At 42.6% G+C, this 23567-nt stretch overlaps 1 protein-coding gene across 2 annotated transcripts in view; it reads right to left on the bottom strand.

The window, feature by feature from the left end:
- KCNJ6 (potassium inwardly rectifying channel subfamily J member 6) overlaps positions 1-23567 on the bottom strand; it is a 168671-nt gene that overhangs the window by 95531 nt on the left and 49573 nt on the right. The window contains exon 2 of one of the 2 annotated variants that reach the window (XM_054290022.1): positions 13902-13950. The exons of the other annotated variant lie outside the window; for it this stretch is intronic. Within the exon in view, the coding sequence (XP_054145997.1) occupies positions 13902-13926 (25 nt within the window). The 5' untranslated portion in view covers positions 13927-13950. The remainder of the gene's footprint in view (positions 1-13901; positions 13951-23567) is intronic. 2 annotated transcript variants of the gene reach the window in all.

Genomic DNA, 23567 nt, shown 5'->3' with positions numbered 1-23567 from the left:
ATCCTAGGGAATCTCCAGGTCCCTGAATTACACATTTTGTGCTTTTCCTTGTGAGAGTGAACCCTCTGCTGCGAGCTGCATTCATGGCTTGCCACAGTATTGTGACCGTGTTCACAGGGGTCTTGGGATGAGGGAAGAGACGAGGATTTGACTCCATGTTTCAGAAGGCTGATTTATTATTTTATGATATATATCACATTAAAACTATACTAAAAGAATAGAAGAAAGGATTTTATCAGAAGGCTAGCTAAGAATAGAATAAGAAAGATTGATAACAAAGGCTTGTGACAGCTGACTGTGATTGGCCATTAATTAGAAACAACCAACATGAGCCCAATCCCAGATGCACCTGTTGCATTCCATAGCAGCAGATAATCATTGTGTACATTTTGTTCCTGAGGCCTCTTAGCTTCTCAGGAGGAAAAATCTTAAAGAAAGGATTTTTCATAAAAGATGTCAGTAACAACAGTTACAGATGGTGTGATTGTCCAATATCCTAAAAAATATAAAACTCTGATGGATGAGTGGCATGGAAAGGAGGAGGAAAGGGTGGCTGGGAAGTGAAGTGTCCCCAAGGACAGTCACAGCTGCCTGGTCAGTCTTATTGAACAGGTTCTTTCTAAGCTTCAAGGCAAACACTATGGATTTATCAGTGCATTTCTGTGCATAAGAGGAGTGCAGAAGAGGAAGAAACAAAGCAGCCTTTTATTTTTTTTAACTCTGCAGCAATCCATAGATGCGTGGCTGAGATGGGCTAATATTAAAAAGAAAGCGCATTGTCGCACTCTTCCCACACCTCGGAGCTACAGACTGAACCCTCCAGAAGAGACAGCACTCCCTAACATCTGACTGGAGCACATTGGCTCTCCCTGTGCCAAGAGGGGGATGGAAATGGTATCAACACCTTGCTTTAAAAACGCTGTGAGCAAAGATTAACAAAAAAAAAAAAACTCCCCCCCAAAAAAAACAGAACAGAAGAAGGCGGCTTATATTTGGAGCTCAAATTGTGATTTACACTGACAATTTCAGTGGTAGGCAATTTCATTGCTTTACTTTTTAAAATTTTAAATTAATTTTAGAGGTTTTTACCTCTTAGCTGTCCCTGAGGCTGTTAATTACCTGGAGCACAGCAAAGCACCAGCAGCTCTGGCAGCACTGCCCATTCTCCCTTTCCCATCTCTAAAAGCACGATGTGCTCAGAAAGTAGGAGATAAAATCCTTCCTTCCTTCCTTCCTTCCTTCCTTCCTTCCTTCCTTCCTTCCTTCCTTCCTTCCTTCCTTCCTTCCTTCCTTCCTTCCTTCCTTCCTTCCTCGTTCCCTCCCTCGTTCCCTCCCTCCCTCCTTTTCCCTTTCCTTTTCCCTTTCCTTTCCTTTCCTTTCCTTTCCTTTCCTTTCCTTTCCTTTCCTTTCCTTTCCTTTCCTTTCCTTTCCTTTCCTTTCTTCTTCTTTCCTCTTCTTTTCCTTTCCTTTCCTCTTCTTTTCCTCTTCTTTTCCTCTTCTTTTCCTCTTCCTTCCCCCTTCCTTCCCCCTTCCTTCCCTTTTCCCTTTTCCCTTTCCCAGTTTCCCCATTCCCCTCACTCCTCACTGTTCCACATCCCATTGTGATTCCTCACCACTCACAAATCCCAGTCCTTCCCCAGATCCTCCCCCCAGCAGATTCTGCTGTTTCAGTTCCCCAACATCCCTGGCTATATTTAGCCAATTTGTCTAACTGAGTAGGGGAAAAAAAAAATCCTTTACTTTCTGTAGGGAATACCAGCAAAGCAGCAAATATTGCCATGGCAACGAGCCTCTCAATCCATCAGGCTCCTGCAGTATCTAATACATAATCTGGAAGGCAGAGACTGGCATGGAAAAATGAACATAACATATTGGCACTTCAGGATTTAATATCCCTTCCCTGTGACCTTAATTAGCTCACCTTATTTGGGGTAATTATCCAATTTTGGAGAGAAACTTCTCTTTTATTTGGCTTTCCTGAGGAAAACCAATGTGTGATCTGCCTTCATTAAAATGCAACTTTTGACTTTTTCCCCACAAACATGCCACAAAATGGGAGTTTCTATAGTAACACACAATGCAGGCTCAATTTGAAATTATAATCTTTTGATAAAAATGAGTTTCCTCCAGCCCCCTTCTCTATATATTTCCTTTTTCTTAAAAATTTGGTTTTGCCGCTCTGCTTTACCTCTTCTCTGTTCCTAAGGAAGTTTGGAAAGAGTTCCTTGAAATGAAAAAGCACTGCTGAACTTAAAATTACACATTCCACCCCTCATTTTCATTTGTACATGATGCATTTTATATAAGTTGGTAACTTTTTCAACTCGTCTTATTCTTCAATTATTAAATTTGTTTGCTGTGACTGTTTTATCCCAGGGGAAAAAGAGAAGTGCACTGCAAGGATTGTTAGAAAAGCCTTATGAAGTTAGTGATAGGCCTTGGATTTTTAATCTGTTTTTTTTAGACAAATTTTATAATGGGATCTGTTTATCACTCATTCAATGAAAAAAATTTAAAATAAATTAATCCCTGACCAATTTCAATAACATTTAAGAAGCATTTCCAGGCATTCTGCTGCTGAGTGGGAAGATGCAGATTCATAAAATCTTTTGTCAAGGATTTAGAATGGAATTGGGAGGGAAGGAGAAGAGAAGGGTTTGATTAGAGTTGGGGTGTATAAAATAGGAGCTTGCAGGAGTGAAATGTTTCATGGAGAGCCAACCTGGCCCTAAAGTTTTCCAGGAAATCCACAACTTTTCTGGATAATCTCTTGTTCCCTGATGTACCTGATTAGCAATCAGATAGGTCACACCTCACTGGGATTTACCCACTCAAATTTATTTGGATAAAGAAATACTTTAGATGAAGAAAAAGTTAAATAAATTACATAATTCCTGTTCCCTGATACACATGACAAGCAATCAGTGAGGTCACGCCTCACTGGGATTTACCCACTCAAATTTATTGGGATAAAGAAATAATTTAGCAGTGTTCATGAACCTCTCCCTTTCCTTTTCATGTTACCATCATGGGCACCTGATCAAATTAGGAGGCAGAGAAACAGTAGGAGTTTTTCTGTTCACTTTCAGGGGGTTTGTATGGTGCTTTTCAAGATTTCACTTTGAAACATTACAGCCCAGCACACATGATTGAATGGATTCTAAAAATACACAGCCTTCACCCACAAATTAGTGCACCAGCATGAGTTACTTGTGCCTTAAATAGTAATACTCCCCTAAATAATAATGTTATCACCAAAAAGACACTCAACTGCATGCAAGAGCAATATGCCATAGAAAGTTAACTTAGCAGGAGGTCTGGAGATAGTTCTGTTCTGCTTTATTTAAAAAAAAAAAAAAAAAAAAAAAAGAAAATTTGCCAGTACACCATCCAGGAGATCTCAGAGGAAATTATTCTTTACCTGTCATTAAAAGAACTACTCAAACAATACTAAAACACACAGAGCACAAGAAGAAATTTAAACTGCCACCCAAACTGTCAAGTGAAAGTATAGGTTTTAAATCTCAACAAAAATGTGCCATTTCTAAGGACAAGGAGTGATGTTGTTTGTTGTCCTTTGGTTTGCAGGTAGGTGAGCAAATGTTGCATGACACATGACATGACTTCATTGTGTAGGATCCCAGGAGAAACAGAGGAATCCTGTGATGTAGAGAGAGCAGGCTCAGCCTGACAATGATAAATATGTCAGACAGTGACAATCATTGTGTGATTTAGCTCTTGTGAATGAAGGAAAATGGTAATTGAAAGTGTCATGATTTGGAAGCACAATCGTCTCCCCATCACTCATCCTGAGGCAGTGGGAGGAGAAGGCAGCTTCCCTTTGTTCCACGGGTGAAGTGGGAGCTGCCTGGAGCCATGGAGGGACACCTGGAGTCAGGCAGGAGGGTCAGATCTGACCTCCCAGATCCTGGAATCTCAGAGTCCTTAAAGCTGGAAAAGCCTTCCAATGTCACAGAGTGCCAGCTGTGCCCCATGGGCACCCTGTCCCCAGCCCAGAGCACTCAGTGCCACCTCCAGGGCACACCTGCAGGGATGGGCACTGCAAAGCTCCCTGGGCAGCCCCTGCCAAGGCCTGAGCTCCTTTTCCATGGGCAAATTGCTGCTGCTGTCCCAGCTGAGCCTGCCCTGGCCCAGCCTGAGGCCGCTCCCTCTGCTCCTGTCCCTGTTCCCTGGCAGCAGAGCCCGACCCCCCCGGCTGTGCCCTCCTGGCAGGGCCTTGTGCAGAGCCACAAGGGCCCCTGAGCCTCCTTTGCTCCAGCCTCAGCCCCTTCCAGCTCCCTTGTTGGAATTCAGGACACCCCCCTGGCTGTCCTGAACAGCCAAGACCCCTGCCAGGAGGCTCAGAGACCCTGGCTGTCACAGACATCTTTTATGAAAAATCCTTTCCTTAGGTTTTTTCCTCCTGAGAAGCTGAGAGGCCTCAGGAACAAAATGTAAACAATGATTATCTGCTGCTGTGGAATGCAACAGGTGCATCTGGGATTGGTCTCATGTTGGTTGTTTCTAATTAATGGCCAATCACACTGAGCTGGCTCGAACGAAGAGTCTGAGCCACAAACCTTTGTTATAATTCTTTCCTATTCTATTCTTAGCTAGCCTTCTGATGAAATCCTTTCTTCTATTCTTTTAGTATAGTTTTAATATAATATATATAATAAATTAATAAATCAGCCTTCTGAAACATGGAGTCAGATCCTTGTCTCTCCCTTCATCCTAAGACCCCTGTGAACACTGTCACACCTGGCACAGAGCCCAGGATGCCCCTGTGGTTTTGATTATGACCCGTGGAGCAAATTACCAACCTTATTTGAAGAATTACAAGCCACAAAACTTCAAGTAGAATAACAGTGAATTTATCATGGGGTGAAAAAGTAGATTTTGGGGTTTTTAGAATGGGGGTTCAGGAGGTACGATGGAGGGATCTGGGCATGTCCAGCCTTTCTCCCTCTTCTTCTTGGCCGCCATCTTCTGCTGTGATGTTGGCACTTTTAGATTGGTTTAGAGTAGAAGCTCACAGTCTAACATAGGTGATAAGTATTGGGAAGTAATTGTAAATATTGTACATGTTGTTTTTAGTATAAAAAGATAACACTGCTCTGGGGGCAGGCAGAGTGCCTTGGACTGTCTTGCTGAGAAGACCTCAGCTGGACAGGAGAAAGAATTTTATAGATAAGGAACAATAAACAACCTTGAGACCGAGAAATGAAGAACCCTGACTCCTTCTTTGACTGCCAGTCTGGGAAAAGAGACTTCAAAAGAGACTTTCTAATGTACCTCGGGGTCACTGTGACCAGCTAGAGATCCTGACCAGCTCCCTCAGCCCCTCCTGGGGCTCCAGCCCCATTCCCTGCCCTGGACATGCTCCAGATCCTTAAAATCTGAAGTGACTTCAGCTTTCAATATTAAATTTCTGCACAATCCTCCCCTGCACTGAGGATTTGAAGTGCCTCAGCACCTCAGTGGTGTCAGGGGGGCAAGGAGAAGTGCACCAACCTGAGGAACTTTACCACCACCTGTGTCTGCCCTGAAGGAACACGGGGTTTTATTTTGAATGAACTTTTCTGTTTTGCACTATTTTTCTTACAGGTATGTGCATTAATAAATGTACTTATGGAGGGTGAGGATGATAAAGTGGGGGGAGTTCAGCAAAGAACAGCCAGGACTGCAGGCTCTGGCTGCTGATTTGGATTATAAAATCTAACAGGCTGATTAGAGAGAGGTTCTGCAAGCTGGCAAATGTTTGAAGAAGGGAGATAGGGGAATTATTTAGGAAGAAAGAGCAATCTCTCATTACACGGCAGAATTTCAGTGCAGTGCCAACAGTGAGGATCAGCAGGTGAGCACAGCTGTGTCCTCCTTTTCCTGCAGAGAGAGAAGCCTGTAAGACACTCCTGGGCAGGAACAGCAAAGGGAGCAATGCTGGAATCAGGGATTGACTGATTTGGAGGAGCAGAACAGCCCCATTGCCCAACCCCTGCCATCCCTGGCTCTGAAAACAGTGCCGGGCTCCCTCAGAAGGGGACAGATCTTGCAGGTCTCTGCTTCTTGTTGGTTTATATTTTAACAGCTCTCTCACTGTGGGGAATGACTCTCACTGGAGTCTTTCTGCTTTTCTCCTCCATGTAGTTCAAGATATTTTATGGTGAAAGGGATAGTGGTAAATAAAGTTAGAAGAGGCTGAGCTGTGAGTATGGGCAGTCACTCAGCAATAACACTTTGACTTAATGTGTTCTGTGCACACACTTCCAGGCATTATTTGCCTTTAATGTGGGTAATATTGTCCCTGTTATCCCCTGTCAAATATTTGGAGAGCAATAAGAGCAGGTGAAAAATACAGGGAGAACATAGTCCAGCTTCAGGGATTAATTTAATACCTGATTAAAAGGCGATTAAAAGACATCTGTCCAAAACACCCCGAAAAAACCTTTCTCTCATTGTTTATATTGGAAAGTGCAACTGGGCCCTTTTCTCAATGAAGCTGGACATTTCTCTTTCACATCATAGTTTATCTTGCCATGCCCTATGATATTTTCCCATCATCTATTCTGGACACCTTTGCAAACAATTTTCAAAGTCCAAGGTTTTAAAAATTCAATACTTTATGGTACTACTTGTTTAACAGCTGTACTTGCACATCTCAAATGTTTTGTTTTTTCCCTGGTTTGTTTTTCCCTTAGCTGTTGACCAGCATTCTCTGCTGTCCCTCACATTCTATTTCCTAGAACTAAAATCCATTACTGGAACTTTTCTCTGCTTGATAAGGCTGATCCAGGACAGAAAGGTTTCTACAGCTTTCAGAAACATTGATCCTTTTTTTCACCCTTGCATTTGACTCATCTGCTCTCTGTGGAGACAACTGATTAGACATTTTTAATGACTTTTTTTATCCTGAGTGAGTGTGAAACCCCTGCTCTCTACAGGTGGAAGCTGCACTTCCAGCACTGTGCAATGTTCACCTCTCCAGCTGAAGGAGTTGGTTGGCACCTCTGGAAGATTTAAGTGGATTTTAAATAAAATGTAGAAAAAAATTCTGCATTAGAAGAGCATTAAAATTATGAAACCAAACCCCAAATAGAATAATGGAATGGTTTGGGCTGGGAAAGACCTCAAAGCCCCTGCCATGCCACCCCTGCCATGGGCAGGGACACCTTTCACTGTGCCAGGCTGCTCCAAGCTGGATTTGAACACTTCCAGGGATAGTTAAGGGGCAATTCTCCCTGGCCCACAATTGAACACACACTTATTATTTGGATATGATGAGAAAATGATGTCTCAGTAGAGGCTTAAACCACTTAATTGACATTTTTGACCGAGGTTCTCAAAATCTGGTTCTTAAAACCTGTAGTGACTTCAGCTTTCATGATTAAATTTCTACACAAGCTTAAATTAATTATAATTTCCAACCTCCCAGGCATTTTTTGCCCTCTAAAGAAAATTTCATTCCTAAGTGAATCTCATACCACAACTCATCCACAGTCACAACTTTTCCCTTCAGAAGATGTTGCTGCAACAGGACCATGGATTTGGATTGTAGAGAGCAGTGTCCTGGGAAGCTGGGAAAGTGTTTTATCTAAAAGTGCTTTATCTTTGTACCTAAACAACTTAGATGCAGCAGGGAATGAAATCTCACTTTGTCCTGGGAAGGATGGGACTGGAAAACCCAGCTTGACTCTGCTGTGGGCCACAGGAATGCAAAGAACATTGAGAATTGTGAAATAGTGGCAGCCTGACTGCAGCCTCTATTTTAGAAGTGGGTGATTTAGCAATGGGTGACCTGGAGCTAATAAAAAGAAAGGAAAATATATATAAAAGTGGAAGGAACACGAAATACTTTATTTCAAGGAGAAGTCCAGTGTAGCTTTTATGCAATCACTGCTCCTAACTAGAAAACCAGAAATTTTTACTTCATTCATAATTCAGCTCTTGGTTATCTCATCCCTGAGATTTGGAATTTAATTTTCACAAAGATTTTTAGCTTAGCCAAGGAATATTAGCAGTGCTATCAAAATTTAATATGTTTTTGAAAAATCCAAGCTTCTAGAATCAAATGACTTTGTGAGATTCTAGGTTTTCATTTGGGGAAAAAAAAAGGGACCAATTTTTTGTCCTTCACACTTGCAGAGAAAAGGTAAAGATAAGACCCTTAAAAGCTCAGAGAATGCCAAGAAAATGCTCTTCACAATGTTATATACCCAGGACTGGAAAAGCTGTCACTCATCTTCCTGCCTAAGACAAGTTTCCTTTGTTAATTATTGCACAAATAAGTTCACAGCTCTTCTAGGCCCATGTCAGTGCATCACTGAGACAATCAAATTCTTGCTGTCCTGCATAATGAATTCCTGCTTTAAAATTTCATTCTTTCCTCAAACCTGACCTTTGCCTCAAAGAATAAACTGTTTTTTCGTTTAATAACAGCAGTGTTCTTTCGGTACTTTTGATTGTATGCATCAGCTGATTTCTGCTGAAACAAGCAAAACCACAACAATAATAAAATCATACATATTCTGGTTACTTGTCATTCAAATTTGACCAAAGATTTAGGGAGTTAAGTTGGAAATAAATGTTATCAACCTACTTAAACAGTATTGAATCAACAATAATTAGATGTATCACTTCCATCTGTAGCTTAATATTTGGTACAAAACTTCCCCGGTAATAACTGTAACAACAGAACATGAGATAAGGAAAATGCACATTGTGGGAAAACCAGCCTTCCTATTCTGCACTTGGCACAATTAAAAAAAACGGGATAACCAGAGGATATCTGGATATTTTCAAAATAAATGACTCCCTCAAGCACAGGCAAATGTCTTTTTTGAATAAGTTTTCCAAGTGTTTTGGAGTTTTTGATGCTGAATTTTGCACTTTGTAACAAATGGGTGGCACTTGATACCAGCGTAAAATGTTGAACTAGAAGTTTGTCCTGAGCAGTGCTTTCTGAGAGTGAATAATCAGGGCTCTGGAGTGAGGGGATGAAAGGCTTGAGGATCAGCTCAGAGAAAAAACAATTTTATCTCATTTGCTTCTCCCTGTTTTGCTGCTTTGGAATGTGGCTGGAGATTGTTTACCAACAGGTTTGATTGGTTTCTGGGGAATTATTTTTACTTAATGACCAATCACCATCAGCTCTGTTGGACTCTGAGGAGTCAGTCATGAGTTTTTATTATTCATTCTTGTTAAGCCTTCTGATGTATCCTTTATCTTTCTTTAATATAGTTTTAGTATAGCATAATGTTATGTAATGTAATGTAATGTAATGTAATGTAATGTAATGTAATAATATAATATAATATAATATAACATAACATAACATAACATTATAATGCTACATTATTTTATTATATAATATAATTACTATATTATATTATGATGTATTTTATATATTATATATAAATATTATGTTATATTATTATAATTAATATATTATATTATTATATATAATATATAATCCCTGGCACATGTAAATCTGGAAATGCTAGGACTTTCAAGTAACTCAAAGCAGAAACATTTTTTTCTCTTGATAAATTCTCCCTACAAGTCTGAGAGAGCAATAGGGACACTTCAGGCTCAGACACTGAAGACAAGAAAAAGAAACCTTTAGGGAAAAGCACTTCATGATAAACCAACTCTCTCCTGGGGTTTGTCTGCTCCTGAAATTCCTTCAGGTTTGTTTATACTCTTTCTACCTTCCATGAGTAAAATTCATGGTATCTATAATTCAAAAGATTTTATCTGGAGTCATCTGAGGTCTCAGTATTCATCACTTGGAAATACATCCGCGGACATTTGGAGCTCACATTTTTGTAACAAATGAAGGAAGAACCTTATTTAAAAGCAGCTCTGGTGCCTCTGGCTGTCCTCGGGCGGGTGTGTGTGTGGAGTGGCTGGGCAGCAGAGCAGACAGAGCTGGTCCCTGCTCAGTCCCTGCTGGGGGAGCAGATCTGAGCTGGATGGCAGTGCCAGACACCCACCCTGCCCATTTCCCATCCCTTCCCAGCCCGGAGCAACTTCCCTCTGCTCGTGGCACACCAGATCCACATTCCTGCAAAGCTGAGAACTCTGACAGCCTCAAAATGACTTTTCTTAAAGACACCAACATATTTGGCTACTCACTAAACGCCTTGTAGTGCTCATTCCACAAAACATTCCCAGTGAGGATCATTCCTGAGGACTGGAGAGTTCTGTAGTGGATGTTTCTCTAAATAAACTTTTTAAAATTTTTTTTTATTTGATTCCTTCCTCTGCTGTTAAATATTTGCTCTCCTACCTTCCCTGCTGGGCTTTAGCCATTTGCAGGGAGGGTGATGGCATTTGGGTTAAAAATGATCGCTGGGGCATGGGGAGCTCGAGAACAACAGGGAAAGAAGAAAACAAAAGTTGCAAGGAAAATAATTTCATTCTTGGCTTCCTGGATGTGCTCAGCTTTTAAGTATTCTGAGGTTATATGAGGAAAATTGACTAATTCAAGCTATAAAGAAATTTTAAAATGCACATGGATTTTAAGGCATTATAAAGGAATTCTTGGACAGCTCCCTGGAGCTCAGTGTAACTGTGGTGGCTTTCTATTAATTCTGTGCAAGAGTTGTAAAATAATAACTTGAGGCAAAGAGTGGTGTTATTTGGTATTCATTTCTGCTTCTGTATCAGCTCTTAGGGACTATCCTGAAAAAATTAGCAGAACATTTCTTGCTAGTTTGTACTTTAACTGTTGTATTAAAATGATTTTCCCCCTCACTTTTTTTTTTTTTTTTTAAACTTTCAAGGAAAACAGATCTCAAGTACAGGGCTCTGTCGTGATACCTCATCTCTTTCCATCACCATAAAAGTTCTGTGGAAAGAGGGCAGAAAATAACAACAATGCAATTTTTCCTTACCAATGTTCCCTTCAACATGACAGAGCCTCTGAGGATGGAAATGCAAAATGTGACAAAAATACAGACTTATTCCTGCTGGCAAAAAAAAAAAAACAAAACCAAAAAAACAAACAAACAAACAAAAAAAAACCAGCCTTGGAGCAACCTCTGCATCAGTGTTCCCTCAGTCTCCCTCTTGGTGTGTGGTGTGATGTGAATCTCAGGTCCAGGGGCTTGGAGTAGTGCAGAAACATCCAGAAAATCTTTCTGGAGGAGAAGGGGCAGTGAGCAGTGCTTGGCAACTTCAGCAGGGTGTTCTGAGAGAGAGAAAATACACAGCAGTGCAGGGAAGGGGATTGATTTTTCCTGGGGCTGTGCAAAGAACAGAGGGAAGAGAGCAGAGCAGCTCTTGGGTGAAAGAGGAAAGCAAGTAATAATTCTGTTATATTGGTACCATGACCAAGCCATTTCTCCAGGTCTCTGAAACCCTCTCAGGCCTTGAGTGCCCTTCTGTATTTTCTCAGTTCCAAGAAAAAGGTCCTGCAGTCCAAGTCAGAGGTCCATTTATCTCATTTTACTCTGCACCAGCTTTAAAATAAGAATTTTATTTACACCTTGTAACACTGTCTAGGATTTATTAAAAATATTTTAAAATGCCATGAAATGATCTGAAAATTTCAAAAAAGCCTTGCATGAAGTACGAAAAAATCCTCACACAAGGCAGCAGTAAACCTTTTAAGCATCATCTGTCTCAAAGTTAAGTCAGATTAAATAATTGGCAGGACAAACACACTGAAGGAACTGCATAGGGAATTTTTGGTGTTTCCCAATCAGTTACAAAGTGTTCTGGGCCTCTCCTCTGGCTCCTCAGAGCACTCAGAGGTCTGATTGCTTTCCCCTAACACTTTTTGGCAATATTCCTTCACCTTGTTTCAGAAGGGTTGTGCAAAGCACAGCAACTCCGTAATGAACAGGGGAGATATTATTTATCTGCTCCCACCTTTGATAAGAGGTTCCTCCTTTGGACATAATTACACATCAATCCAACATCCAGCAGCACCTGATGGGGGCCTGGGATGCTTCCAGGAGTGACACTGAACATCCACAGGGATTAAAGGGATAAAATAATAAATTATATTACACTAATAGTAAATTACATACTAAAGAATACATACTACTACACTAAAGAATATTATACTAAAGAATACTAAAGAAAAATCTGTGACTGTCTGAGAGAGCCAAGACACAGCTTTGTACCAACAGGCCAAGAAATTCAAACAACCTTCACCAGTGTCCAATGAACCAAATCACTTTGGGTAAACAATTCCCATTCCACACGTGCAAAAACAACAGGAGCAGTGAATAGAGATAAGAATTGCTTTCTCTTCTCCGAGGTTCTCACTGCCTTTCCCAGGAGGAGTGGGAGAGAGTTGTGTCTGCTGCTCTCTGTGAAGAGAGCTGTGGCCACGGTGGCACTGTGTCCTTTTCTGGGCCTTGCTAAGCTGTAATTTTGTGATTTCCTCTGTTACCACCCCGGCTTGGCTGCACCATGGAGAAATACTTATATTTATTTATACATGTATTTATAGTTTTTATATATACTACAGAAATATAAAATTAGAGAATCCCAGAATAGTTTAGGTTGGAAGTGACCTTGAAACTCATCCAGTGCCATCATGGACACTTCCACTGTCCCAGGCTGCTCCAGCCCCAGTGTCCAACCTGGCCTTGGGCACTGCCAGGGATCCAGGGGCAGCCACAGCTGCTCTGGGAATTCCATCCCAGCCCTGCCCACCACCCTTGGGAGAAGGGTTGGAACAAGAAGATCTTTGAGATCTCCCAGGCCTGCTGCACCTTTTTGTGGGATTGGCTGTTTCTGATATTGAAATAATTTTTTATAGTTTGTAGTGGTGGCTCTGCCCAGTGATTACATGGGTAAGGAGATACAGGGAATGATTTCAAAAGGCAATAAAGGGTTTGGGAGAATAAAAAGTCAGGGAAGTGCTGCCCTAGGAGCAAGTTCTGTACAGAAGCAGAAAAAAGTAACTGGACAGAAATTTCTGATATAAACAAGTCGTGCATACCTGTGTTTCTGTCTTTGTGTAGTCTCTGGTTAAGCAGAGTGAAATATTTCTCCCCTTTGAGTCCCATTTAAGCTTCCATGAGCTTTGGAGCTGATAAATTTTGGGTAAGAGGCAGTGGTCTACCAGGATTTCACCCTAAATGGTCCCCAGATTTTGTCCACAAATAAATTATCCAGCCTGAATCCCTCTGATACAAAAGCACTGCTCCATTACCTAGATCCAAAATATGGCAAAAATACAAAGTACTTATTGCTGGGCACACATTTAAGACAACACTAATCAGGATTTCACCCTAAATGGTCTCCAGATTGTGTCCACTGATGAATTATCCAGCCTGAATCTCTCTGCTACAAAAGCTTACAGCCACTGCTCCATTACCTAGATCCCAAAATATGGCAAAAATACAAACTGTTTATTACTGGACACACATTTAAGACAACATAAACCCCTCACAAACCAGAGAAACCAACTGAAAGCTTTCCAGATACATCTCTGGCCATAATTCCTGCTGGCTGAATGTGGCACAGGCAACAATCCTGAATAATTGCACTGGATTTAGAGTGACCTTCTGTAAGCTTGTAAAGGAACACATGAATCAAGTAAATTAAGCACTTATTAAATCCACAATTAGTTACATTCTATTTAAAAAAACTCCCTCAGGCTTATAAACTCAAACATGGAGCAGGTTCTTTGCTGGATTTAAGCCCAAATAGATGTGATTTAAGCAGTGCATGAAGAAAATAGCAGCCCTTGTTCTGGGGATTCCTATTTTCTTTTGCTTTATTTTTTTTTAGGAGTGGAATGATTTATGATGAATTTGGAAGTGAAGGCAGGGCTGAATGAGATCCCTGGATGCAAGCACTGCGTTCTGGGTTTGTGGCTTTATGAGAGGGAGGGGGACAGATGGAAAAAGAAAGTGGTTGAACTTCCTATTTGTACTCACTCATCGACTCTGTCAATTTGGCCATCTCTGTTTCTCTTTGGGGCTTCTCCTGGGGGAACAGACAAAATGAAAAACAAATATATATATATATATGTAAAAGAGAAATAGAAATACACCGGAGTGCAAGTGGCAATGTGAGGGGAGGACATTCAGCCATTATATATTTCTATTTTATTTAGGGATTTAACTTCACTCCTAAATATCCTGAACCTCTGTGGGTTGTTTTTCCTTGTAATTTCTCAATTTTTCCTACTATGAAGTGTGAAGCTTGTATTTATTTATCTGTGTGCATCTAGCTGGAGAAATTGAAATTATTCAATCAAAGTGATAACAGAGGAGGAAACCCTCCCCTGTTTTTCACTCTCTGCTAACATACTCCAGTGTGTTGGGCCTTCCTGACAGAAGAGCAACCCACAAGCCTCTTACACTTCAGGAAAAAAGCACTTATTTGGAAATAAATAGATTTTCTATGGGAGCTGGGGTGTGTGGTGTGGCACTGGGCTGATGCTGAGATGAACTGAGATACATGAGGGAAAACTCCTGGTCTTTGTCTCTTGTTCCTTGCATTATTGTCTTTTAATTTCATTTTTTTTCATTTCAGACATTTGTAGCTGAGACAGAGGCTTGGTCACTCAAGATGTCCTTGAGTGAAAATCCAATGTCCAAAGCACAGTTCAGCCAGAGCAGTGGAGGCTGGGCCCAATCTCCTGATTTCAGAGGCAAAGTTTGGGCTGAATGAAAACTGCAAAGCCCTTGAAACTCCAATTAAGTGGTTTTGGGAGGATGTGGTGGGGCTGTTGTGACCCCTCTGTGACTCCTCACCTCCCCACCCTTCCACCTGTGTCAAGGCTGTGACAGTGGCTCTCCTGGGCCATGGGTGAGTAGATCTCAGCTCTTTTTTCCTCAAAAACCTCAGTAAGGAAGAAAATTTCCACCAAAATATGACTTTATTGGGCAGCATCCCCAAACAGAAGCTCCTTATCTCAGCTCTGGGACAAGGGGCAGGGTTTTGGTGACCTTCAGGAGCTGCTGGAGTGGCTGGGGACAGGAGTCAGTGTGGTGACATCTCCCTTTGACTGGGTCTGTGCTAACAACGGCATCAGGGAAAGGCACAGGTTGAGAATTCACAGAATTCACAAAATTCACAGAATCCCTGGGTTGGAAGAGACCTTCCAGACCATTGAGTCCAGCCCAGCCCCAACTGAACCCTGGCCCCCAGTGCCACATCCCGGCTTTGTTAAACACACCCAGGGGTGGGGACTCCACCCCCTCCCCGGGCAGCCGTTCCAGAACTTTCTCACCCTTGCTGCAAAAACCTTTTCCCTGCTCTCCAACCTGTATTTCCCTTGGTGCAGCTCGAGGCTGTGTGCTCTGGGTGTGTCAGCGCTGCTGCAGAAAGAGCCCAGCCCCAGGTGAGCACAGGCACCTTTCAGGAGCTGTGAGAGTGATGGGGACAGCCCTGAGTCTCCTTTTCTCCAAGCCGAGCATCCCCAGCTCCCTCAGGTCTTCCTCACAGGGCTTGTGTTCCATTTGCAACGAATTGTCCCTGCCAGGTGCTGTTCGGCAGGACAATGTGATTTTCCAAGGCCCTTTGGGTGTGACATGAGCAGACCCTGCTGCAGGGGTGCCAGGCTGCTCAAGGGCGGGATCATTTCCTAACTCTAGAGGACCTGAGGTCTGTCCACCTCAACTTCAGAATTCCAGAATCCCTGAGGTTGGAAAGGCTCTGCAAGGTCACTGAGGCCAAGATTTGCCCCATGGGCACCTTGTCCCCAGCGCAGAGCACTCAGTGCCACCTCCAGGGGACACCTGCAGGGATGGGCACTGCAAAGCTCCCTGGGCAGCCCCTGCCAAGGCCTGAGCTCCCTTTCCATGGGCAAATTGCTGCTGCTGTCCCAGCTGAGCCTGCCCTGGCCCAGCCTGAGGCCGCTCCCTCTGCTCCTGTCCCTGTTCCCTGGCAGCAGAGCCCGACCCCCCCGGCTGTGCCCTCCTGGCAGGGCCTTGTGCAGAGCCACAAGGGCCCCTGAGCCTCCTTTGCTCCAGCCTCAGCCCCTTCCAGCTCCTCAGGGATTCTGCAGCCCCTTCCAGCTCCTCAGGGATTCTGCAGCCCCTTCCAGCTCCCTCAGCTTCCCCTCACAGCCTCTCCTCTCTCCTAAACACCTTATCCCAGTCCTGGCTTTTATCTGGCACAAAAACCTCAAGAAATATTTTCTACACCAAACAATCCACTGCTTGCACTGCATTCTTGCACCCCTGAGAGCATTTTATATTAAAAGAGAGGTTTAAGGTTATGTCCTGGATCTGAGTGAGGACAATGCCCTAAGCCATGCTGATAATGTAGAATCCAGCATCAGATTCATGCTTTGCTATGAAAGCAAAAAAAAAAAAAAAAAAAAGGAAGGAAGAAAGAAGTAGCACAAGAGTGTAGCTCTTTTACAAAATAAAGGTCCTCTATGAAAGTTTTTTTTGCATGGCATTAATCATCAAAGGAAAGAACAGCACTCTGAAAACCATCAGGAATTTGTGTCTGTGGTGATTTATAATGTGACCTTAAAACACCTCCTTTTGCTACAGAACTCAGACTTTATCAGCAGTGAGCAGTTGGGAAAGATCAATTTGAGCCCTGGAGATGGAGGGCTGGATTTATTACACTAATAACAAATTGATATTAAATATTACTTTCCTCTTGCTTAATATTAAATACATTTTACTAATGATGAAGTCTCATGACAAAGGAGACATGAATGACATTTCATTTAAAAGTAAAATTATATTATTAAATATAAAAGTATATTATTAAATATAACATCAAAGGACAAATTTAGAAGTTTTTGAGTTTTTTTGACTTTTCTTAAAAGTGAAAGAAATGCCCAGGACTACTGAAGTTCTGGTCTTCCTTCTTTAGCAGATAAAAGTATGTTTGTATGCATCCAATTTCTGAATACAGAAAGTTTTTAAATTACATCTAATTTGCAGATACTTTTATTAAAAATATTTTAACCTTTGGCACTGTTATCAATGAATTTTAGACTCTATGAATTTATTATATAAAATTTTGTCCTTTCTCTAACGATCATGAGGATGTTAACACATACACCCATGAAGATCTGGAAATTAGGAAAATTTTTCCACTGATCTGTTTCTTCAAAATGGAATATTTGAAGGGAGCTAGAACACCTCTAAGAAATTTGTTTTTTGATGGCAGATGAAGAAGGAATTCCAACCTCTCTGACAGAATGAGTTCTAGCAGATTAACTTGGGGGAGAATCAAACATTAAAACATACTTTTGTTCCTGATTCTAGCAGATGTGAGTTTGAACATGGGCTGACAGCAGAGTGAGATTTGCTGCCTTCAAAAAAGAGCCCCAAATCCAAACCACAAAACAAGACAACAAAAAAAGCAAACAACAAAACGAAACAAGATATAAAAAAAAGCAAACAACACCGTGTTTCATTTCAGGACAGGAGTTGCCTTTAAGGGCTGACTGTTGTATTTCCTCTGGAGATTGCTGGGTAAACAAGAATTGCCACCTCAGAAAACACATCAAGAAAAGGAGGACTCATTTTTTATCTCTCCCAGCACAGTGATGCTCCTATTTCAGGTTTTTCATAGCTCTGTAGTCAGCACCGAGTGATTTCTGCAGGGAATTTTGAATCCATGGGGCTCTTGCTGCCAGTGCCTGCTCTGAGGTGAAGAACCCAAATCTTCTCAAAACTCAGAGGAGCAGGAGAGCCAGACCCTGCTCCTGTTGTGTGTGGATGTCTCACATGGTTACTAACTTCTGGGTGCCTGAAAAGCAGCAAATTCTGCTTTTCATACTCGAAATGATGTGAACTTTCCAAAGTGCCAGCAATAGGCAATGTTGTGGTGCAAGGAGGGATGTGTGAAATTTAAATTAAGTGAAGCATCATAACTTCAACTAGCAAAAAGAGCCATTTAAAATGCTGCTTTGTACTTTTTGCATTGTTTGTGAGGTCTTTCATTCAATTGAGGGTGTAAGAAAGAAGATGCAAACTTGTTTTCTAATGTTTTCTTTCTTATTTTAAAGCTATTTCCTTTCTATCAACTTCCTTCAGACCAAAGAGTGGTTGTCCAGTCCTGCAATATCTGAGGCTGTGATGTCCTGCCTTGCACTGAATTTAATCTCTAATTATTGTCATGTTGTTGCAACATTTATAGGCTTAAAGGGACAGCACAGAAAGTGAGGCCCTCACGTCACTCTTTCCCATCTCAGCCAAAGAAAATCAGGAACTTTTGGATAAAACTCTCCTTGTCTGACAGCCTGTGCTGCAGACTCTGCCATGCTTCTGTCAGAGGGGTACAAGAAGACGTCAGAAGTGCCAACCAGGCAGCACAAAAATAACATTTTCAATGTCAAGCAGGAGAAGATTGAATCAAATTCCAGATGGGAATCAAAACATTGAGTTGCCAGGTCACTTGTCTCATAATGGAATATTCTCAGACAGGACAGGGCATGAAATCCTTGTGATTTTTCTAATGGAAGGACAAGGGCACATCCTGAAACTACCTCTCCAGTGGCTGTTGGCTTCAGCTGGCACTGATTAATGAGACCATTATATTTATTTTCACTGGGTCACAGGATGGGTCAGGGACCACAGAGGGTCCCTGGTGCCACCTCCCTGCTCCAGCAGGGCCATCCCAGAGCGCAGGGCACAGGGCTGGGTCCAGGTGGCTCTGGAATGTCCCCAGGAGGAGCCCCCAGAGCCCCTCTGGTGTCTGCTCAGGGCTGGGCACTGCCCAGGGCAGAAGTTGTGCCTCCTGTGAGGGGAATTGCTGGGCTCAGGCCCTGCCCGTGGCTCTGGGGCCATTGCTGGGCCTGGAGCAGAGCCTGGGCCTGCTCTGAGCTCCTGCACACAGGGACAGACACAGGGACAGGCACAGGGACAGCCAGGGACAGACACAGGGACAGACACAGGGACACCAGGGACACCCAGAATTCCCAGAATTCCCAGAATCCCAGAACCACAGGGTTGGAAGAGACCTTCAAGACCATGGAGTCCAGCCCAGCCCCAACAGCTCAACTGAACCCTGGCCCCCAGTGCCACATCCAGGCTCTGTTAAACACACCCAGGGATGGGGACTCCACCACCTCCCTGGGCAGCCATTCCAGAACTTTCTCGCCCTTGCTGGAAAAACCCTTTCCCTGCTCTCCAACCTGTGTTTCCCTTGGTGCAGCTTGAGGCTGTGTGCTCTGGTTGTGTCAGTGCTGCTGCAGAAAGAGCCCAGCCCCAGGTGAGCACAGGCCCCTTTGAGGAGCTGTGCAGAGTGATGGGGACAGCCCTGAGTCTCCTTTTCTCCAGGCCGAGCACCCCCAGCTCCCTCAGGGCTTCCTCACAGGGTTTGTGTTCCCAGCCCCTCTCCAGCCTCAGTGCCTCCTCTGGATGTGCTCAGTGTCCCAAGGTCCTTCCCAAACTGAGGGGCCAGAGCTGGGCACAGCACTACAGGTGTGCCCTCAGCAGTGCCCAGTGCAGGGGCAGAATGAGCTCCCTGCTCCTGGGACAGCCAGGGACAGACACAGGGCCAGACACAGGGACAGCCACAGGGACAGACACAGGGCCAGGCAGACCCAGGCAGGGCCGAGGCCCCTCTCTCTCCCTGGGCTCCTCTCCAGGCTGAGCAGCCCCAGCTCCCTCAGCCTTTCCTGGGCACGGAGCTGCTCCAGGCCCTTGCTCAGCTCCAGGAGCTCCTGGCCCTGCTGTGCTGAGGAGCCAGAGCTGGGCACGGCAGCCAGAGGTGCCCCCAGGGCTGGGCACAGGGGCAGGGTCAGCCCTGACCTGCTGGCAATGCCCATCCCAATGCCCCCAGGACATTCTGCTGGCCCAGGGACAGCTCAGTGTCCCTCAGGACTCCCATGCTTCTCCAGCAGGTCAACCCCAGCCTGTGCTGGTGCCTGGAGTTATTTATTCCCAGGTGCAGGACCCTGATTTTGCCCTGGTTGAGCTTCAGACAGTTCTCTGCCCATCTCTCCAGCCTGTCACTATCCCTCTGAAGGTTTTTCTTTGTTTCCTGCATGGCTAAAACATCTCTCGTACTTCTGAAGTGCTGACATTCACCAACACACCAGGAATCTGCTGAGGTAATCCAAAACTTTGGCTCAAATTTCTGACAGTATTTCATCAGCTGTGGATCAGAGCTCACATCCATTATATCCATTACACATAATTTTCTGAAGCTTTCTTACTTTTGAAGTAGCAAATCCCTGGTAATTCAATTGACACATCCTTGAAGGCAATAGCTCCCCAGTCACTAAGTACAAATTCAATGAGCAAGAAGCAAAGAAGAACCTTTTTGGAAATTTTAGCTTGGAGTAATCTGTCTTGGGATATCTTCAATTACTTTTCCAACTACACGAAAACGGTTTCATGTTGGAAACATTATTAAGTGAGAATAATAGAATTTAATTTTATGGAGTGTCTTTCCTCCTCGTGACATCTCCAAATGCTTTGCAGTAATGAATTAGACACAGGTTCTAGGGAGATGGTGTGTAGGCAAATGCAGCTCTCATTATGTGCTATTCATTCCAGCAATAGCCTACACTCAGTTCTCAAAATCAGGGCTTATTTTAGGTGGAGAGGGATTGTTGGAAGGAGCTGGAGCTCTTCCTTTGGAAAAACGCCGTAGGAACTTCAATTTCTATCTGCAAACATATCCAACAAAGGGGAAAAAATAGCTTAATAGCCCATCTTTAGGGCCCTGAACAATGAGATACTCTGTGTTATTGCATTATTTTACTATTACTAGAATTCAAGCTTCATGCAAGGCCTGCCTAAGCCTGTGGGAGTTGCTTTTTCTGCCTCCCCATCCCAAAATAAGAAATAATGCACATCTTGTTTATTTTTCCTTTTCTGTCTTGCCTATCCCAAGAAAGGAGGTTGGTCCCAACTGCTTTTTCTTTTTTCTGGTTTTCCAAAATTAAGTGTTAGGGCAGGGCCTATAAAGAAAATTTCATGCAGGCCCCAGCACTGTGTGATCTCCAGCAAATTGGCTTCATCCTCAGCCTCAAAGCTGAGCACTAATCTGCACTCCCTTGCAGTGATCCCAGCACTTGAATGGCTCAGAATGTGTTTTATAGGAATATCCTGTGCTTGGCACAAGAGGTGATTTCAATTTGCATCAGCTGGAATGAGCTTAAAATACAATATTTGAATAGATGGAGTGAGCAGAGTTCAAGGAGGGAGTGCCTGAGCTGGGTTCACCGGGGTTATGGAGCAGCAGGGGTGACTTGGGCTCATTAATGTGTTCAGACCTCACAAAACACTCTCAGGAGCTCTAAGATGTCTTACATGGAGGAAATTTGCATTAGCAGCAGGAGGAACTGAATTTATTTCCCTGGGTTCTAGAATTGAGAGGATTTTTTACATTTCTCATAATTTTTGGTGAACTTACTCATCATTCACACTTGGTCTGTGAAATAGGGGTGGAAAAATCTCTGGTTTTTTCCAAGCAGAAAATCAAGCAGCAGTTCTAGAGGAGCTTGTCAGGTCCCCTCAGACTCAAGGGACAAAGCTCACAGAATTGTGGGTTAGAGCCATTGCAAATGCAGTGTCATTCTCTAAGTAGGAGGAACAAATATTCACATATTAAACAGTGGGGATGGTGTGTGGTGCTTCTGAGTGTAGGAAATCCTTTTAGGAGCAGAATCAGCAGATTAATGTTACTATCTGCTGTGCAGTAAACAGGAACAGTTACTAATGCTCTTGTATCTGCCAGGCCATGAATAAATAAAGTAAAATTTGAACAAGATAAGGAGAAAAGAAAAAGAGCATTTACAGGAGAGAGAATATTCATATCTATGGAAAAAAGAGCGAGAGAGAGAGACAGACTTTATGGTTTTGACATTTGAAGTAAGATCTAAGCTGTAGCAAGTCTCAGGTTTTCAGTTTTACTTAACCTGAAGAACTTCACAATTTTAGGCTATAAAATTCTATTGCAGAGAACATGAAACTGAAAACTTATTAAAAAACCCTGCCTTTGGCAGTGAAACCTCAGAGCTGCAGGAATTTGAGTATCCTTAACTCACAGGGGTGACAGTGTCAGGAGATGCAGATCATTTTAGCAACAATTCTGGCTTAGGTTAATAAAATAAATAAATTTGGGTACCTACAGGAGCACAGTGGGACCAAAGCAATGTTGTGGTGTGATTACATGATTAAAGGCAGTTACATTTTTTTAGTTCCTTTGCTCTAGAGGCTGAATTTTCCTCTCCCACTACAAAAATCCCACAGGGAGTCAAAAGATTTATTTGATTCCCTCAGATTCCAGTAAAAAAACCACATCTATTACAAGACAATGACTGAACACCATGAGAGCTTCCACTCCTGTGTTTTCCAGCCAACAAGCTGGCGTGTTCTGCCTGCTTTTGAGAAGCTCAGCTTGGATGTTCTGACAAATTATGGATGCAGGTAATTGCAGTGGAGGATTTCAGTCTTCCAGCCAGCGTTTCCTGCCTGCACTGTGAAATTCAGCAAGTGTAAGTTCTCCCTGGAAATCAAGGAGAATATCCTGGCAACAAAGTGAGGCAGGGATGCTTACACTGAGAAGGTTTGAAAGCTTTTTTACTTAGGCTTGGACAAACCAGCATAAATTACATCTCAGCAAAAGGTCTTCAAGGCAGAGTGGATAATCTTGTGTGTGCTCTGCCATGGAAATCTGCAGGCTGCAGGTGGGGTGGCTGTGAGCAGTTAATGCATGCTGAAAAGCTCTATTTTCAGGGGAAATGTTCTTACCAATGCACAGACCTTTGGATCAAACTCTTAAGAAACTGCTGTTTTTCTTTTTAGGCCATAAATCATGAATATATTCTGAATTGCAATAGGAGAAATGTAAGTTACCTTGAGATAACAGCAGCTACTCTGTTTTAAAAAAAGAGTTGGTAGAAACCCAAAAGAGGAGATTCCCTATAGAAAAGAGACTTAAAAATGCTTATCCAACCTTTTCAGCTGTTAATAATGCATATGTAGGGTTTTTTATGGGCTCATTGCTTCTGTTCCCCCCAAAGGGAAAGTCTCAACTGGTTGCTTGTATTCTTGTAGCATTAAATTCCAGATTTCAATAAGAATCGCTTTAAGAATATTTACACACTGAGGATTTCTGATGAAAAAAATTAGGTAGAAGCATTACCTGAACTAATCTAGAAACCATTATTTAAACTATTTAAGAGACTAATGATCTAATAAAAGAAGTTCTGTTTATTACTTGCCTTGATGCATTGTAAAAATAACTCATAACTACACAGAGCAGATCAAACATCTCAAACCTGAACCTATTTCAGGTGAGACTGAAATGATGAACACAGGACAAGGGGAGCTGACATTTTTCTTTGTTTTGTGCTGTGATCATGTTCCCTCAATGAAAATTCTTAAACAAGAACTGTCTGCAGTGTCAGGTTTGGCTCTGATTGAATAATACCAAAGTGTCTCACACAGTTTCCAATTTTAGCAGCCTTTTGTTGTTAAATCTATCTCAAAAAAAAAAAAAAGAAGAAAATCTTCAAAAGATAGGAGATGTTGGAAAAGAACAAGTAATGTGTCAGATGAATGCAAGAATGCTAATAATGATAATATACCTCCCCGTCCTACTGAAAAATACCTGAAAATACCTCCCATTTACTACTCCCTGAGAGAAAATCAAATTTTTGGTTGCTG

Source organism: Melozone crissalis, unplaced genomic scaffold (genome assembly GCF_028551555.1).
Source record: "Melozone crissalis strain CALT ecotype California unplaced genomic scaffold, PUWL_Pcris_2 ptg000075l_1, whole genome shotgun sequence".
NCBI classification, from domain to species: domain Eukaryota; kingdom Metazoa; phylum Chordata; class Aves; order Passeriformes; family Passerellidae; genus Melozone; species Melozone crissalis.
This window is presented reverse-complemented; position numbering and strand designations above follow the sequence as displayed.